The sequence below is a fragment of the Artemia sp. Qi Xiang Cuo genome, chromosome 7, assembly GCF_049724085.1.
Source record: "Artemia sp. Qi Xiang Cuo chromosome 7, ASM4972408v1, whole genome shotgun sequence".
Classification (NCBI taxonomy): Eukaryota; Metazoa; Arthropoda; class Branchiopoda; order Anostraca; family Artemiidae; genus Artemia; species Artemia sp. Qi Xiang Cuo.
Window position 1 is genome coordinate 75,245,469 of NC_142800.1, and position 20,355 is coordinate 75,265,823.

Genomic DNA, 20,355 nt, shown 5'->3' on the forward strand with positions numbered 1-20,355 from the left:
TCAACGAAAAAAGTCCAAAATGAACTTTGAAACATCTTCAGAATGTAACAGTGACAAGGTAAACCACGACAAAATACTACTGAAATATTCCAACTCTTACATTGTAATGAAAAAAGTCCAAAATGAACTTTGAACCATCTTCAGAATTTAACAGTGATAATGTAAACCGCGACAAAATACTACTGCAATATTCCAACTTCTACATTTCAACGAAACAATCCAAAATGAACTTTGAAACATTTTCAGAACGTAACACTGACTAGGTAATCCATGATAAAACACTACTGAAATATTCCAGCTCTTACCTTTCAACGAAAAAAAAAAAATCTAAAATGAAGTTTGAAACATCAAGAGAAAGTAACAATGACAAGGTGAACCACGACAAAACACTACTTAAATATTCAAACTCTTACAATACAACGAAAAAAAAAAATCCAAAATGAACTTTGAACCATCTTCAGAATGTAACAGTGATAAGTTAAACCACGACAAAACACTACTGAAATATTCCAACTCTTACATTTCAACAAAAAAATTCCAAAATGAACTTTGAAACATCTTCATAATGAAGCAGTGACAAGGTAAACCACGACAAAACACTATTGAAGTATTCCAACTCTTACATTTCAACAAAAAAAAAACAACTGAGCTTTGAAACATCTTCAGAATGTAATAGTGACAAGGTAAACCACGATAAACACTACTGAAATATTCCAACTCTTACATTTCAACGAAAAAGGTCCTAAATAAACTTTGAAACATCTTCAGAATGTAACAGTGACAAGGTAAACCACGACAAAACACTACTGAAATATTCCAACTCTTACATTTCAACGAAAAAAAAATCCAAAATGAACTTAGAAACATCTTCAGAATGTCAAAGTGACAAGGTAAACCACGACAAAACACTATTGAAATATTCCAACTCTTCCATTTGAGCGAATGAAATCCAAGGTAAACCACTACAAACACTACTAGAATATTCCAACTCTTACATTTCAACTAAAAAAAAAATCTAAAATGAACTTTGAAACATCAAGAGAATGTAACAGTGACAAGGTGAACCACGACAAAACACTACTGAAATATTCCAACTCTTACATTTCAACGGAAAAACAAAAACAAAATGAACTTTGAAACATCTTCAGAATGTAACAGTGACAAGGTAAACCACGACAAAACATTACTGAAATATTTCAACTCTTACATTTCAATGAAAAAAAAATCCAAAATGAACTTTGAAAAATCAAGAGAATGTAACAATGACAAGGCAAACCCCGACAAAACACTATTGAAATATTCCAATTCTTACATTTCAATGAAAAAAATCCAAAATGAACTTTGAAACATCTTCAGAATGTAACAGCGACAAGGTAATCCACGACAAAATACTACTGAAATATTCCAACTCTTACATTTCAATGAAAAAAATTCAAAATGAACTTTGAACCATCTTCAGAATTTAACAATGATAAGGTAAACCGCGACAATACACTACTGAAATATTCCAACTCTTACATTTCAACGAAAAAATCCAAAATGAACTTTGAACCATCTTCAGAATGTAACACTGACTAGGTAAACCACGACAAAACACTACTGAAATATTTCAACTCTTACATTTCAACTAAAAAAAAAAAAATCTAAAATGAAGTTTGAAACATCAATAGAAAGTAACACTGACAAGGTGAACCACGACAAAACACTACTGAAATATTCCAACTCTTACATTTCAACGAAAAAAAAATCCAAAATGAACTTCGAAACATCTTCAGAATGTAACAGTGATAAGGTAAACCACGACAAAACACTACTGAAATATTCCAACTCTTACATTTCAACTAAAAAAGTCCAAAATGAACTTTGAAACATCTTCAGAATGAAACAGTGACAAGGTAAACCACGACAAAAAACTACTGAAATATTCCAACTCTTACATTTCAACGAAAAACAAAAAAAAACAGAGCTTTGAAACATCTTCAGAATGTAATAGTGACAAGGTAAACCACGATAAACACTACTGAAATATTCCAGCTCTTACATTTCAACGAAAAAATCCAAAATGAACTTTGAACCATATTCAGAATGTAACAGTGATAAGGTAAACCACGACAAAACACTACTGAAATATTCCAACTCTTACATTTCAACGAAAAAAGTACAAAATTAACTTTGAAACATCTTCAGAATTTAACAGTGACATGTTAAACCACGACAAAACAATACTTAAATATTCAAACTCTTACATTTAAACTAAAAAAAAAATCCAAAATGAACTGTGAAACATCTTCAGAATGTAAAAGTGACAAGGTAAACCACGACAAAACACTATTAAAATATTCCAACTCTTCCATTTGAGCGAATGAAATCCAAGGTAAACCACTACAAACACTACTAAAATATTCCAACTCTTACATTTCAACTAAAAAAAAAAAAATCTAAAATGAACTTTGAAACATCAAGAGAATGTAACAGTGACAAGGTGAACAGCGACAAAACACTACTGAAATATTCCAACTCTTATATTTCAATGAAAAAAAAATCCAAAATGAACTTTGAAACATCTTCAGAATGTAACAGTGACAAGGTAAACCACGACATAACATTACTGAAATATTCCAACTCTTACATTTCAACGAAATAAAAAAAAATCCAAAATGAACTTTGAAACATCATGAGAATGTAACAGTGACAAGGTAAACCACGACGAAACACTACTGAAATATTCCAACATTCTTCAGAATGTAACAGTGACAAGGTAAACCACTACAAACATTACTGAAATATTCCAACTCTTAGATTTCAATGAAAAAAGTCCAAAATGAACTTTGAACCATCTTCAGAATGTAACATTGATAAGGTAAACCACGACAAAACACTACTGAGATATTCCAACTCTTACATTTCAGCGAAAAATCCAAAATGAACTTTGAACCATCTTCAGAATGTAACAGTGATAAGGTAAACCACGACAAAATACTACTGAAATATTCCAAATCTTACATTTCAACGAAAAAAGTTCAAAATGAAATTTGAAACATCTTCAGAATGTAACAGTGACAAGGTAAACCACGACAAAACACTACTGAAATATTCCAACTCTTAAATTTCAACGAAACAACAAAAAAACAAACTGAGCTTTGAAACATCTTCAGAATGTAATAGTGACAAGGTAAACCACGATAAACACTACTGAGATATTCCAACTCTTACATTTCAACGAAAAAATTCAAAATGAACTTAGAAACATCTTTAGAATGTAACAGTGACATGGTTAACCACGACAAAACACTACTGAAATATTCCAACTCTTACATTTAAACTAAAAAAGTCCAAAATGAACATTGAAACATCTTCAGAATTTAATAGTGACAAGGTAAACCACGATAAACACTACTGAAATATTCCAACTCTTACATTTCGACGAAAGAAATACAAAATGAACTTTGAAACATCATGAGAATGTAACAGTGACATGGTAAACCACGACAAAACACTACTGAAATATTCCAACTCTTACATTTCAACGAAAAAAAAAATTCAAAATGAACTTAGAAACATCTTCAGAATGTAAAAGTGACAAGGTAAACCACGACGAAACACTATTGAAATATTCCAACTCTTCCATTTGAGCGAATGAAATCCAAGGTAAACCACTACAAACACTACTAAAATATTCCAACTCTTACATTTCAACGAAAAAAAAAAAAATCTAAAATGAACTTTGAAACATCAAGAGAATGTAACAGTGACAAGGTGAACCACGACAAAACACTACTGAAATATTCCAATTCTTACTTTTCAACGGAAAAACAAAAACAAAATGAACTTTGAAAAATCTTGAGAATGTAACTGTTACATGTTAAATAATAAAAAATTACTGCTTTGAAACTCCAACAATGGCATTACAACGAAAAAAAAATCCAAAATGAACTTTGAAACATCAAGAGATTGTAATAGAGGCGTTGAAATCCATGACAAAACACTACTGAAAGATTTTATCTCTTGTATTTCAACAAAAAAAATCAGAAGCGTATTTTTACACATCATCAGAATGTAATAGTGACAAAGTAAACCACGACAAAACACTACTGAAATATTCCAACTCTTACATTTCAATGAAAATATCCAAAATGAACTTTGAACCATCTTCAGAATTTAACAGTGACAAGGTAAACCGCGACAATACACTACTGAAATATTCCAACTCTTACATTTCAACGAAAAAATCCAAAATGAACTTTGAACCATCTTCAGAATGTAACACTGACTAGGTAAACCATGACAAAACACTACTGAAATATTCCAACTCTTACATTTCAACGAAAAAAAAAAATCTAAAATGAAGTTTGAAACATCAAGAGAAAGTAACACTGACAAGGTGAACCACGACAAAACACTACTTAAATATTCCAACTCTTACATTTCAACGAAAAAAAAAATCCAAAATGAACTTTGAACCATCTTCAGAATGTAACAGTGATAAGGTAAACCACGACAAAACACTATTGAAATATCCCAACTCTTGCATTTCAACGAAAAGAGTCCAAAATGAGCTTTGAAACATCTTCAGAATGAAACAGTGACAAGGTAAACCACGACAAAAAACTACTGAAGTATTCCAACTCTTACATTTCAAAAAAAAACAAAAAAAAACAGAGCTTTGAAACATCTTTAGAATGTAATAGTGACAAGGTAAACCACGATAAACACTACTGAAATATTCCAGCTCTTACATTTCAACGAAAAAATCCAAAAGTAACTTTGAACCATATTCAGAATGTAACAGTGATAAGGTAAACCACGACAAAATACTACTGAAATATTCCAACTCTTACATTTCAACGAAAAAAGTCCAAAATGAAATTTGAAACATCTTCAGAATGTAACAGTGACAAGGTAAACCAAGACAAAACACTACTGAAATATTCCAACTCTTACATTTCAACTAAAAAAAACAAAAAAAAAACTGAGCTTTGAAACATCTTCAGAATGTAATAGTGACAAGGTAAACCACAATAAACACAAATGAACTTTAAAACATCAAGAGAATTTATCAGCGACAAGGTAGACCACGACAAAACACTAATGGGGGAGGGGGCCCATAAAGTTGGTGGGGGGGGACCCTTCTGTTTCTTAAGCGAACAAAAAAAGGGGGGGCAAAAAGTTGGGTGGAGGGGGGGCCTTCTGTGCCTCAAGCGCGCAAAAAAAGTATTAAAAAATGTGGGGGGGGCGAAAAGTAGGGGGGGCAAAAAGTGGGGGGAGGAGGCCCTTGGGGGTCGGGGTAGTGGACATTGGAGGTTGAGGTCCTTGATGGCTAGGGTCATTGATGGTTGCTGTCCTTGATGTTCAAATCCATAATCGTCTCACATAATCCCATATTGTATACTGGTTCATTCTAAGACATGTAAAAAAAGTTGTAAAAAATACCATGTTAAAAAAATAATATAAAAAATTAATAAAAAAGTGTAAAAAAATGGGGGGGAGGGGCAAAAACGTTGGGTGGAGGGGGGCCTTGGGGGTTAGGGAGAGGTGACCCCTTGAAGTTGAGGTCCATTGTGGTTAGAGTCATTGATGGTTCATACTCATAATTCTCTCACTAATCCAATATTGTGTACTTGTGTATTATAACGACCACAGAGTTTCACCCCAAATCATCCTCTAAATTGTCTTAAACTGTTTCACCTAAAAAAATCCCTAAAATTTCGATTAATTTGATTCGCCCAAATAATTCCCGTCTGTATTCAATAGGCATAGAAACATCTATGAAACATCAAATCACATAACCATCAAACCACATAACCATGAAACAGCACTCGTATCCATCAAACAGTTCGTGGTAACGAACTGTAAGTAAGGAGCGACCCGGCTCAATGGTAACCGAAACTCTAAAAAATGGAATTTTGATACCAATAGATACATCAAAAGAATCACATTTTAATGCTGATTTCAAATATATAAGTTTCATCAAGTTTAATCTTACCCATCACAAGTTACGCGCCTGAGAAAATTTGGCTGATTTTCGAAAAAAGGGAGAAATACCCCTTGAAAGTTATAGAACCTTAATGAAAATCACACCATAATATTCAGCGTATCAGAGAACCCTACTGTAAAGGTTTCAAGCTCTTATCAACAAAAATGTGGAATTTTGCATTTTTTGCCAGAAGAAAGATCACGGATGCGTGTTTTTTTGTTTTTTTTTGTTTTTTTTTCCCATCGATCGTTAAATTAAACTAGTGATCATAGAATATAACGGGATGACTTTCTGGTTCGGACATTAGTCTTATTAGTGCCATGTTAAGGTGACCAAAAAAATAGAAGGCAAATTGGCTCCCTCTACTGACAATTTTTTTCCCAGAATCGTTCAATCACAACTATTAGATAGCCATTTCGCTCAACGTGTTTAGATATATGATAACTATGTCTTTTAGGATGACTTAATTCCTCAAAGCCCCAGGGGGAGTGCTGAAAGTTATGAACTTTACCCAATGTTAACATATAGTATTGGTTATTGGGAAGTATACCGACGTTTTCAGGGGGGATCTTTTCGGGTCGGGGGGGGTGGGGGTGGGTCGGGTGTTATATGGGAGGATCTTTTCATGAAGGAAGTTTTCATGAGGGAAGGGACATTGCTATGAAGGGGGCGCCGGATTTACCATCATTATTTAAAAAAAAAAATCAGAAATTAAATATAAAAAACAAGTTTTTCAACTGAAAGTAATTAGCAACATCAAAACTTAAAACGAACAGAAAAATATTAGCTATATGATTGGGTTCACCTTCTAGTCAATGCCTCGCTCTTTAAGCAAAAGATTTTTTAGGACTTTCATAAGAGCTATTTATTCTAACTAACGGCCTTTGTGATTAAGGGGTCATTTTTAAGGAATTGGAACAAAATTCGAACTTTAGATTAAAGAGCAAGGTATTGACTAGGGGGCAAACCCCCTAATATACGTATTAAAAATATATGAAGATCGAAGTTCGTTACGTAAGTTAATTCGTAAGTTACGTATATTTATTACCAATAAAGACGTTTCGAGAAAGCCATTTAACCAAATAAAAGTAAAATTAATATGCAAATTTCGTTTTAATTATTCATGCACGGTGAGCCAAAATCAAAACCTGCATTAATTCAAAAACGTTCACAAATGAAATATAAAAAAAACAAGTTTTTAATTGAAAGTAAGGAACGACGTTAAAACTTAAAACGAACAGAAATTATTCCGTATATGAAAGGGGCTGTCCCCCCCCCCTCAACGCCTCGCTCTTTACGCTAAAGTTTTAGTTTCTCACAACTCAATTTTTTTTAAACAATAAAATTTTGTTTTAATTGCAAATTTTTTTAATTAACTTTAACGAAAATCACACCATCAGATTCAGCTTAGCAAAGAACATTATTAAAGAAGCTTCAAACTCCTATCAGCAAAAATGTGGAATTTTGCATTTTAAAATAAAAGCTGCATTAACTAAAAAACGATCAGAAATTAAATAAAAAAAAACAAGTTTTTTAAACTGAAAGTAAGGAGCGACATTAAAACTTAAAACGAACAGAAATTATTCCGTATATTAAAGGGGCTATCCCCTCCTCAACGCCTCGCTCTTTACGCTAAAGTTTGACTCTTTCTCACAACTATATTTTTTAAAACAGTAAAACACTTTAGTCTAAAGAGCGAGGCATTGAGGAGGGGACAGCCCCTTTCATATACAGAATAATTTCTGTTCGTTTTAAGTTTTAATGTCGCTCCTTACTTTCAGTTTAAAAAACTTGTTTTTTTTTATTTAATCAAACCAAAAAAACCATGTATATTCAGTACCTTCTGACCCATCTATTAAACATCAAATCACATAACATCAAACCACATAACCATGAAACAGCAGTTAAGGATATCAAACAATATAAGCATGCGTAAGCAGTACCTTTTGATCCATCTTTGAAAGTTCAAATCACATAACCATCAAACCTAATAGTCATGAAACATACCTTATAACTATCAAACAACAAAACCATGTGTATTCACTACCTTCTGATCCATCTATAAAGCATCAAATCACATAACCATCAAACTACATAACCATGAAACAACACTCATCATCAAACAACAAAACCATGTATATTTAGTACCTTCTGACCCATCTATGAAACATCAAATCACATAACCATCAAACCACATAACCATGAAACAGCACTCACAACCGTCAAACAACAAAACCATGTGTAATCAGTACCTTCTGACCCATCTATGAAACATCAATTCACATAACCATCAAACCACATAACCATGAAACAGCAATCATAACCATCAAACAACAAAACCATGTATATTCAGTACCTTCTGGCCCATCTATGAAACATCAAATCACATAACCATGAAACAGCACTTATAACCATCAAACAACAAAAGCATGTGTAATCAGTACCTTCTGACCCATCTATGAAACATCAAATCACATAACCATGAAACATCACTCATAACCATCAAACAACAAAACCATGTATATTCAGTACCTTCTGACCCATCTACGAAAATAGTACCTTTCTCATCTGGCAATGATGTAAACTTCGCCCAGGAGTAATACCTGGCTCCTTACTCCTGTGACTCCTTCAAAAACTCTCCTCCTTCACGGCAAGAATTTTTATCTTTATGATTGGAGGCACAAACAGGGTCCTTGGGTCCTCCAAGCACCCTGGAAAAAAGGAAAAAAGGACTGGGGAAAAGGACTTTTTATTACCTAGTTTCAGCAGAGAATCAAGCTACCCTGTATTTTTCTTTTATATATGATTTTCAGAAACATGTTTTCCTTCTCCGACCTCCTATCTTCATCATAATGGGTGCGCGAGCAATTTTGGGCCAAGGGGACAGAGTGGTTGGGTTTTCATAGGTATCCCCTCCTTCTGAACCCAATCTACCTTCCATGTTAAAGCATCCGCATTCACTTGAGCTTTGGTAGGAGGGTGCCTACATCCAAGGGGACTTCAATCGACACGTTTTAGACAGTTAAACTTTACAGTAGGCTTATCGTTAGCAGGCCTGCTAACGTCAACGTTAGCAGGTTTTACATTTTCATTGTTTTTGTATTTGTCCTCCATCATAAAGATTGTCTTCTGCGCAAGAATAGTACGATATGTTGCTCATCAGGAAGAGGGGTTATATACTTGCGCTAATTGGTTTATCATTTTATTCGTTCCCAAAAATTTTAAGACAGAAATATTTATCTTCATGGAAATGGTTGCACCAAGATTATAAATAACAGTGCAACGCAATGACTAAACTTCCCAATTAATAGTAAAGTGTTTATGCAACAATCAGTCGGTGAAAGACACATAATTTAATCGTTTTCAGCAACGAATGCATAAGACACATGTCAAATTTTGAGGCACAGCAACACAACCTTAGTTTGTTCATGCTACAAATAACCAAGTAGATTGTGGTAGGCCCATGTTTTGGGGCTGAGTAATAAATTATTGGTTTTTACATATGTCGCATTTAAAAGCTGAAAACGCTGATTGTAGGTCAGAAAAATAGAGAGTAAAGTTGTTTCTAAGAATAGGGCGGTATTTTAAACCGTCTTTTAGGGACACTGGTCTTTTTTTCCTTTTTTAAGAAAAACTTCTTCTTGAGACATACGGTTTGTAAGTGTTTGAGGAGTTGTCAACTATGAACTTCAATCGATGGCCAAGAAACAAAATCAAAGTGCTGCTCCTGCAACACTTTTGTCGGCAAATCCAACCAATGGCTTATGCAGCTTTAGCAACATATGCAGCCTTAGCAACGTATGTCACATATGCACAGTTGTCTCTTATTGAGTGTAAACAGAGCGATTTAAAAACAGATGTATGCCTTTGTCCGTGCATCAATAGAAGAAAAATACTACCCATCGTCGTGAAAATAACTACCCATCGTCGTGAAAATAAACCAAGAATAAATCGTTTTTTTCCAATTAAAACCCTAAACTTAGCGTGTTTTTCCAAAACAAAGAATAAAATCTCGCAATCTACTTGCCAATATGAAGTTGAGATGCTATATATTGGAAGGAAAACAGAAAGGAACTGGATTTCTTCGAAAAGGTTATTGATAAATTGTCTTGAGAGAACTAGGTTAAGTCCTGTTCGAAATTGCTTATTAGTTTAAGTGATTTCTTGACAACAGACTGTTCATTATATCTCAAAGGTAGATGCCGTGAAGTCTCTGACAAGGAAGGATTAGCTAAGAAGTCTCCATTGATATGGGAAATCAAAGGGAACAACAGTAAAGCGTTGTTTGCAATTTACTCCTCAATCAGATGCACAAAAGGGAAAACAAATCTGTAAAGGAGCTCCTCCAAAAATTCAATCAAAATAGGATTAAGTCGAAAGTATTTTAATCGTCATGGATGTAATGATAAAATTAATTGATATAATTCCTTGTTAATAGTCATGAATTTAAGGAACAATCAAAGAGCTCACGGTGACGAACTGTGAGCAAGGAGCGATTTGTGCTAATAGTAACCGAAACTCCAAAAAAGAATTTAGTAACAATATAGACATCAAAAGGATTCATATTTCATGGTGATTCTACATATGGAAAATTCATTAATTTTAAAGCCACGAACCAAAAGCTACGAGCCGGGAAAATTTACTCCATTTTCGTAAAGGATACAAAACACCCCCAGAAGGGTAAAGGATCTTGAAGAAAATTACGCTGTCACGTTCAACGTGTCATAAATGCAGTCTCAAGCTCGTACCTAAAAAAATGTAGAATTGTATATTATTTCAAGACGGATGATCATGGGTGCGGATTCATTTTTTTCAGGGAGTTTCATGTCGAAACAATGGTCCTACAAAATCGGTTGAGGAATCATTCGACCGGGAATTAAAAGTTAAAATGTCCTTTTTAAGTAGCAAAAAAAATTCTTATACAGGAAATTGGTGTTTTTTGCCATTTTGTGGCACAAGACAACAATTTTGCCCCACAGAGGGGACAAAAGCTATCGATGAAAAATTTTGAGACATCAATCCTTTTTATGCCAAAAGTTTCAGTTTCTATGTACCCCTCAGATAAATATAAAAGTTTGTTTAGAGTGAAGAGGGGAGGTATAAGTTTACCCCAAATCTCCCTTTGCTCCTAGCAGTATTTATACACTAAGCATGCAATAAGGATGCTACAGGATGATAGCTCCCCTCTTATTGCAGATTTATTTTTAATGATTAAGTTAACAAGCTTACCGGTACAGACTGTGGAGAATTGGGAGGTATCATGAGTGCCTCAAGGAAATTTCTGAGAACGGTGGCGGGCAAGTTCTACCAGGAGCTTTGTTTTCACAGAAACTTAAAGGGGAGTAATTTCTTCTTTTTCTATTTATATACACTGTTTTAATGTCTTCTTGTTTCACCAAACGCATTAACCCCTTGGCCCCCTGCCAAACGTATTATATAAATTGGTTGTCATTCCCGGAATTTTTTTCAACAAATATTAGATTTGAATGTAAAAAACAGGGTTAAAAGAGGGTCCGCCCGAACATTTAGCCTTGGATTAAACAGTTCTTAGAAATAAACTAAATGAAGAACGGCTTGTCAATAGAAACCCAAATTCTAACAAAATAACTTTTGATTAAAATATATGCAACAACAGATTCCATTCTTTATGCTGATGCTAAAAACGTAAAATGCATTTTCAATGTTGCTCATCAAAGGCTATTTTCAAATAAAAAAAATCACAATTTTTGAAATAGTAATTTAAATCTACCCAAAAGGGGTTGGGTCTTGATAGAAATTATGCATTAAATTCAGTAAGTATGAGAACCTTAAAGGTGCTATCGAAAATATTTAAAATTCCTTACCTTACCAAAGAAGGATGGTAATGAATGTGACCATCCATAGTCATCAAAAGAGGGTTGATCTAACGGTCAGTTAAAGAAATAGTGCTCTTTTTAAGTAATTAAAGAGATAACTCCTAAGAAATTTCTAGGTATTAAGTTTTAATGTCGATCCTTTACTTTCATTTAAAAATAGTTTTCGCCTTTCAATTTTTGAATGAAAAGGACTATCTTGATGGTCATCCTTTGTCAGGATGGTTAACTTACAAGTGACAGGCTTGGCTGTAATTTTGAATTGACTATAATCGTGCTAGGGTGACTTTTTAGGTTTTTGTGTTCCTGCCTTTTTGTTTTCTTGTTTGATAGTCTTTTTTTTATGTTCTAAGGTCTTTATGTAAATTGTTGTCATTTTCATTTATTTGTGTATTAGGCTAAGCTGAGATATCGAGCTATAACTCTCTGTCCGCTATGTATTTCATTTTGATGCAATTAAGTTTCATCCATTAATTTTTTAATGTTTCCTGACGAAAATAATGACAGACAAACCAGCTTTAAAAGCAATTGAAAAGTATATGCACATTTCCAAGTTAGAATTAGGAATCGTGTTTCCCGTAAAGTGAAAACGCTTCTGCAAACACAACAAGAGCATAAAAGCTCACTAGAAAAATGTTTCTTACTTTCTAACAGTTTTTCAAAAATTATGATATACACCCTATCGCTTCGGACGTGAGGATATTCACATAAGACTGGGGTACACAAATAAAAAGTGTACCCCATGTACCCTCTCCATGTATAAACATAGTCCATTTATTTCTTTTTTTTTTTTTTTTTTTATAGTAAGACAGGTATACAAGCAAGGGGTAAAATGATGAGGTTTGGTGCCCCACCCTTCAAAGATTACGTGATTGTTACGGTTTTACTTCTTTTTCTTGTACTTTACACATCGTTGATTAATTTTTAAGTCTTTTTCTAGATATTTTATGTTTCATGGAGAAATAAAAGACAGACAAACTAGCTTATAAAGCAATAGAAAAATATACACAGAGCTGAAAGTAAGACACTGGACATAAAATAATAAATAAATAATGAAATAATAATGATGTTTGTGACATCATTTGCCGAAAAGATTATTTTTACTTTTTTGGTTATAAGCTATTAATAAGCTATATATTAATATATAATATATGTATATATATATTAAATATATAATATAATATGATAGTATAATATAATATAATATGTTAATTAATATATAGTATATTAATATATAAGCTATTAATTGATTTCTTTCTAGTGTATCCGGAGTCGAACAATATGTCTTCGAGTAAAAAGGAAAAGTGGAAACAAAATAGGTAAGAAAATAAACCTCGAATTTTAGGTTCTTTGAATTTTGTAACTATCTTATAATCGGGTAACATTTGAAAAATGCAAAGTAGAAGAAGAAGAAGCAAATATTTTTGGTGACACACAGCCGCTTAGTGGCACTCTTCTGTTCTTCGGGCTGAGATTTTCGTGGGTATTGACTAATGGGTGTTAGTTTGTGACTTTTTTTTTACTTTATTTTTGCAGTGTTTTATTCTTCTTCATCTGTTTTTCTCCCTGTATTTGCTGTCATTGGATCTTGTGGGGGGGGGGGGGGTGGGAATTAAAAAAGAAAAATATTTGCATAAACTAGCACGCAACCACTAAGACCGTCATAATATGTCTTTAGAGATCTTCTACCGTACGTCACCCTACACCGTAATACTACTTGCATCGCTACCACCACCGTAATACTACCCTACACCGTAATACTACTTGCATCGCTAGTGCTATAGTTCCATTGTGCTAAAAATAAAAATGATCTAAGATTCTCTAACATAATACTGAATAATCTTCAAAACCCTGCCCTACTTTTCCCATACCAAAAAATTGTTCAAATTAGGGATTTTCCTTTGCAGACGTTAGGTTGGTGATGTTGTTTCCAAGGATCTTGTCTTCTACTTGGAAATTAATCATTCATCTCTTCCCGGACACTATTAAGTGAATGGAATGATATTAAGTAGAAACATATTTAATGCAAAATAAAACAGTGTTTCATTTTGATTTCATTTGAGAAATAAAACAAATCAAACAAGGAAGTCTCCAGAGAAACTTCGACCGAGGGACGATCATTCCTTTGTAAAATTAATTAAAAAAAACTTTTTTCACAAAATAAGTTTTTCAAAAAAGGCAAAGAACTCCATTAAACAAAAAATGAGCAAAAATAAAATCAAATAATCTACAAAGCGTGGAACTACCACAAATCAGCATCGATAAATAAATGAAACCCAAAACTAACAGAAATTACAATAAATAACCGAGTCAAACTCAAAACGAGAAGAAATTAACATAAGTTGGGCGCAAAACCCATATGCCTACCAAAGGTCAGAACAAAATTTGCACTTTACTGAAAAAAATATAAATGTTTTTACTTTTATAACTTTAATATATCAAATAATATTAACATTTTGATTACAAAATATCAATATATATATATATATATATATATATATATATTAAACTGACAATGCACATTCATTTTTATTTTTTTCAGTAAAGTGAAAATTTTATTCTTGCCTTGGGAAGGCATAGGGGTTTTGAGCCCAACTCAGGTTAATTTGTGCTTGTCTTAAGCTTGACTCTGTTATTTATTATCATTTATGTTCTTATTGTGCTTCATTTGTTTATTGGTTCTGATTTGTGATAGTTTTTAGCTAGATAGATTATTCGATTCTATTTTTGCTCATTTATTGTTTAATGGAGTTATTCACTATTCTTTGAAAAACCTATTTTGTTGAAAAAGTTTTTTTTAATTAATTTCTGCTTGCTTTATTTTGACATAATCTTTTCAGAGAAAAAAAAATAATACTTTAAATCTTTTCGTTTTTTAAGAATTTATAGTTTGGCCTGCTATTTGTATGCTGGAGAAAAATTTTCAGCAATTTTTAAACATACACCCTTTTAAAAATCTTGACACAAATAGTACTGTTTAATTTAGTTTCATACCTCCTCTAGTTGACCTGAAATGGAAAACTTAAAACTATTCGCAAACAAATCTCTTTACTTTCTTTGATAGCTTGGATACACTTACGCTATTTTGATTTGGTTAAATTTTAAGAGTACTAGTAGCCCCGAAAATGTGAAAATAATGCCCTCAGTCGTTCTTGGGATACTGCTGAGATACCTTATTGGGTATTAGCATTAACACAGTGCATTTTTATTTAATGTTAAGGAAACATTTAGTTTTTGAACATAATGGGCAAATTGGAGGGTAGGCCTGGGAGGGTAGGAGTGGAAGGGGAATTAGTTGCCCTCCAATCACTTTCGACTATTAAAAGGGCATCAGTCCTTTCTATTTTAAATCGAATGAGTCCTTTTCGAAGTTCCCACGACAACTCCTTCGATACGAAGTGCCCTGGTCTAAACAACAACCACAAAAACAAAAATAATACATTATACCCGCATCGATCTTTACTATAAAAATATAAAGCCTTCCAATCACTTTCGACTATTAAAAAGGGCACTAGGCCTTTCAATTTCCAATCGAATGGTCCCTTTTGGAAACGACAACGCTTTTTATAAGCGCCTTATATGCCCACAAGGCAGAAAAATCACAACCCTTACCCTAAGGTCTGTTAGGGTGGTTGTCATCCTCTAAGACCGAATATCCAGAACTTTCAACTACGTTAAACAAAATGGCTATCTCAAATTTTGATTGGATGTGTTTGGAAATGGTGGGCGTGAGAGGGGCGGTAGTCGCTCTCCAATCACTTTTAACTATTAAAAATGTCCCTAGCCCCTTCAATTTCCAATCAAATGACCCCTTTATAAGTTTCTAAAACAAAACATTCAATAAAAATCGTATATGCCCCCCAGGGCATAACTTACAACCCTTGACCTGAGTGCTGGGGGGGGGGGTCATTCTCAAATACCTAATTTCCAAAACTTTCTACTACGCTGAACAAAATGGGTATCTGAAATTTTGATTGGATGTATTTCGAGGAGTGGTGGGCGTGAGAGGGGGGTAAGTTACCCTCCAATCACTTCCGACTATTACAAAGGGCAATAGCCCTCTCAATTTCAAATTGAATGAGCCTCTTTTGAAGTTTCACGACAACTCTATCTATAAAAGCCTTATATGCCCCCAGAGCAGAACTTACAACCTTTGCCCCTGGGGCTCTGGGGGGTTTGTCATCCTTAAATACATAATTTCCAGAACTTTCAACTACGTTGAGCAAAGTGGCTATCTCTATACTTTGATGAAATGTGTTTAGACAAACGGTGCGCGCCAGAGGGGGGTTAATTACTCTCCGCTGAAATTTGACTACTAAAAAGGGCCATTCCAATTTCCAAAAGCATGAGCTCATTTAGACATTTCTATAACAAATTTCTATATAAACTTTATATGCCCCCAGGGCATAACTTCCAACCCTTGCCCTGAGTGCTGGGGGTGTCATTCTCAAAGACCTAATTTCCAGAACTTTCTACTACGTTGAACAAAATTGGTATCTGAAAATTTTGATTGGATGTATTTGGAGGAGTGGTGGGCGTGAGAGGTGGGTTAGTTACCCTCCAATCACTTTTGACAATTACAAAGGCACTATCCCTCTCAATTTCGAATTGAATGAGCCCCTTTTGAAGTTTTAAGACAACTCTATCTATAAAAACCCTATATGCCCCCAGGGCAGAACTTACAACATTTTCCCTTGGGGCTCTGGTGGGTTTGTCATCCTTAAATACATAATTTCCAGAACTTTCAATTACGTTGAACAAAATGGCTCTCTCTAAACTTGATTGAATGTTTTTGGGAAAATGGGGGGCGTAAGAGGGGGGGTAATTACTCTCCACTCACTTTCGACTATTAAAAAGGGCAATTTCAGTTTCCAATCAAATGAGCCCTTTTTCAAATTTCCATAGCAACTTTTTATATAAACTGTATATGCCCCCAGGGCATAACTTACAACCCTTGAACTGAGGGCTCTGAGGGGATTATCATCCTAAAAGACCTAATTTCAAGAACTTTCAACTACATTGAAGAAAACGGATAACTCAAAATTTTCATTAGATGTGTTTGGGAAGATGGTGGGCGTGAGAGGGGCATTAGTCGCTCTCCAATCACTTTCAACTATTAAAAAATGCACTAGTCTTTTCAATTTCTAATTGAATAAGCCCTTTTAAAGTTTTATGCTTTCAATAAAAATCTTATATGCCCTCAGGGAATAACTTACACCCATTGCCCTGAGGGCTGTGGGGGGGGGTGTGTCTTTCTTAAAGACCTAATTTCCAGAACTTAAAACTACGTTGAATAAAATGGCTATCTCAAAGTTTTGATTAGATGTATTTGGGGAAAAGGTGGGCGTGAGAGGCGGGATTAGTTGCCCTCTAATCACTTTCGACAATTAAAAAGGGCACTAGCCCTTTGAATTTCCAATCGAATGAGCCTTTTTTGGAGTTTCTACGACATTGCCTGCAATAAAAAACCTTATATGCCCCCAGGGCATAACTTACAACCCTTACCCTAAGGGCTGTGGGGGACTGTCCTCAAAACCATAATTTCTATCTGGAAATCAACTACGCTGAACAAAATGGCTATCTCAAAATTTTGATTGGATGTTTTTCGGGAAATGGTGGGCGTGGAAGGGGTGTTAGTCACCTTCCAATCAGTTTGAGTATTAAAAAGGGCAAAAGCCACTCCAATTTCCAATTGAATGAGCCCTTTTCGAAGTTTCTACGATAACTTCTTCGATACAAAGTGCCCTGCTCTAAATGATAAAATGATAAATAATACATTGTGCCAACATCGTTCTTCTAAGCCCCCAGGGCATAAATTAAAATCCTTACCCTCAGGGCTATTGGAGAGTTTCCTCCTCTTTACTTAGTCCCTATTTCTTGTATCGTTCTCGAGTGTCCCCGTTCGTTACTTAGACAGCATGAACCCGCTGCCAATGATTTATGGAACAACTTTTTATATTAACCTTATATACCCCCAGGGCATAACTTACAACCCTTCCACTGAGGGTTCTGAGGGGGTTATCATCCTAAAAGACCTAATTTCCACAACGTTCAACTACGTTGAATAAAATGTATATTTCAAAATTTTGATTGGATGTGTTTTTCGAAAATGGTCGGCGTGAGAGGGGCGTTAGTCGCTAACCAATCACTTTCAACTATTAAAAAAGGCACAAGGCCTTTGAATTCCCAATTTAATGAACCCTTTTGAAGTTTCTAAAACAACGCTTTCAATAAAAACTTTATATGGCACCTGCGTATAACTTGTAACCCATGACCTGAGGAGTAGGAGAGGAGGGGTTGTCATCCTCAAACACCTAATTTCCAAAACTTTCAACTACGTTGAATAAAATAGCTATCTAAAAATTTTTATTGGATGTATTTGAGGAAAAGGTGGGCGTGAGAGAGGGGTTAGTTGCCCTCAAATCATTTTCGACTATTAAAAGGGCAATAGCCCTTTGAATTTCAAATTGAACGAGCCCTTTTTCAAGTTTCTACGACAAAGATTTCAATAAAAACCTTATATGGCCCCAGGTTATAACTTATAATCCTTGCCCTGAGGGTTTTGGAGGAGTGTCCTCCTCAAAAAGATATTTTCAATCTGGAAATCAACTACGTTGAACAAAATGGCTATCTCAAAAATTTTATTGGATGTGTTTGGGGGAATGATGGGCGTGGGGGGCTAGTTGCCCTCCAATCCCTTTCGACTATTAAAAAGGGCACTAGCCTTTTGAATTTCCAATCGAATGAGCCTTTTTTGAAGTTTCTACGACAACGCCTTCTATAAAAACCTTATATGTCCCCAGGGCATAACTTAAAACTTCAATCTTGAGGGTTGTGGGGGAGTTTCCTCCTCAAAAACATATTTTCTGTCTGGAAATCAACAACGCTGAACAAAATGGTTATCTCAACATTTTGATTGGATGTGCTTGGGGAAATGATGGGCGTGGGGGGGGGGGGGCTAGTTGTCCTCCAATCAATCTTGACTATTAAAATGGGCACTAGAACTCTCAATTGCAAATCGAATGAGCCCCTTTTGAATTTTCTACGACGACCCCTTCCATATGAAGTGCCCTGCTCTTAAGGAAAAAATAATAAACAGTACATTGTGCCAGCATCATTCTTATATACCCTTAGGGCATAACTTAAAACCCTTGCCCCGAGGGTTTTGGGGGAGTGTCCTCCTCAAAAACATATTTTCTTTCTGGAAATCAACTACGCTGAACAAAATGGCTATCTCAAAATTTTGATTGGATGTGTTTGGGAAATGATGGGTGTGGGGGGGGAGGTAGTTGCCCTCCAATTACTTTCGACTATTAAAAAGGACACTAGCCACTCCAATTTCCAAATGAATGAGCTCTTTTCGAAGTTTCTATGATAACTCCTTCGATACGAAGTGCCCGGGTGGAGAAAAAAAAACATATTGTGCCCACATCATTCTTTACTTAGGCAGAGCGACCGCGCTGCTTATGATACGTGGAGAGGACGCAAACTAAACACTGCATCTGTCATTGTTGTGACTTAAATAAGCCAAGGAGGGATAGTTTCTGGTTTTAATAAAAAAGTCTAAATGGCTAGTTAGCCATTTAGCTGTAAAAAAGAGCGTGTCAAATCGTTGCTAGACTTTGGGGGGAAGAATATTCCGGACAGAGAATGCTCTCGTGCACAATCATTGACAATAGATTAATTTTCTGGCCAAATGTACTATCTTCGGGGCTTTGTGCTCCCTAAAATCTGTGTGTAACCACAGAACTTATGATTTTTGTGTATGAATCGACACATACAAACATCTTACTTGTATAATTGGTAAGTGTCCGTAACTCCTAGCCAATCACAAGGCTGAATACAACCTTGTGATGCTATAAAAGGTGCATTGTTTCAAAAGAGAGTATTTATTGCACAATCAGAATCAGTTGGTTTCCGATGCTTACACGACAGTATGAGTTTTTCTTCCATTTTAGTGTCTGCCATTCAACAAGATTTTTTGGCTAGTTATTTGTAACTAGTTTGATTGATATAATGGAACAGGTCCAAAACAAGATGACAATCTTTTTTTGGCCCATAGACTAATACTTTTTCTAGACAAAGCTCCCCTCTAGCGTCTGCATACCTTTAATAACCTTCCTCTTTATATATCTCAGCATCATAATCCTTTTATTTATCATGGAGAGCTACAAACAATCTTTACATTTAAAAGTAAAATAAAAGACCTTGCCAGAACCCTCTTGGGATTTCATTTGCCCCCTCGCCTAGATTTTAGAAAATATATGTTTTTGCCACTTTTCTTGAAAAAATCAAAAATTTTGAAAGTAAATTTTGCACCCTCCTCCCTACATTTTCATGAGTTGGCACCACTGATGTGCTACTTAGTGGAATAAATTGGTTCTGTTCATATTTGGATTTCATGGTTTCCTAGAAAAGAATAATCCAAACCAAAATACTAATGTATACACATACATATTTAAAATTTATACTTAAAGACAGTGTGTCTAAAAGTTATTTTGTGTCCTCATATATTTTAACTTTTAGCGG

The 20,355-nt window shown here is 34.6% G+C and overlaps 1 protein-coding gene across 2 annotated transcripts in view; it reads left to right on the forward strand.

Annotated features, from left to right (window-relative positions):
• Positions 1–20,355, forward strand: part of sdt (MAGUK p55 family member stardust) — a 276,035-nt gene that overhangs the window by 75,178 nt on the left and 180,502 nt on the right. For both annotated transcript variants that reach the window (XM_089092566.1, XM_089092567.1), the window contains one exon: positions 13,088–13,145. In XM_089092566.1, coding sequence (XP_088948692.1) covers positions 13,088–13,145 — 58 coding nt within the window. The remainder of the gene's footprint in view (positions 1–13,087; positions 13,146–20,355) is intronic.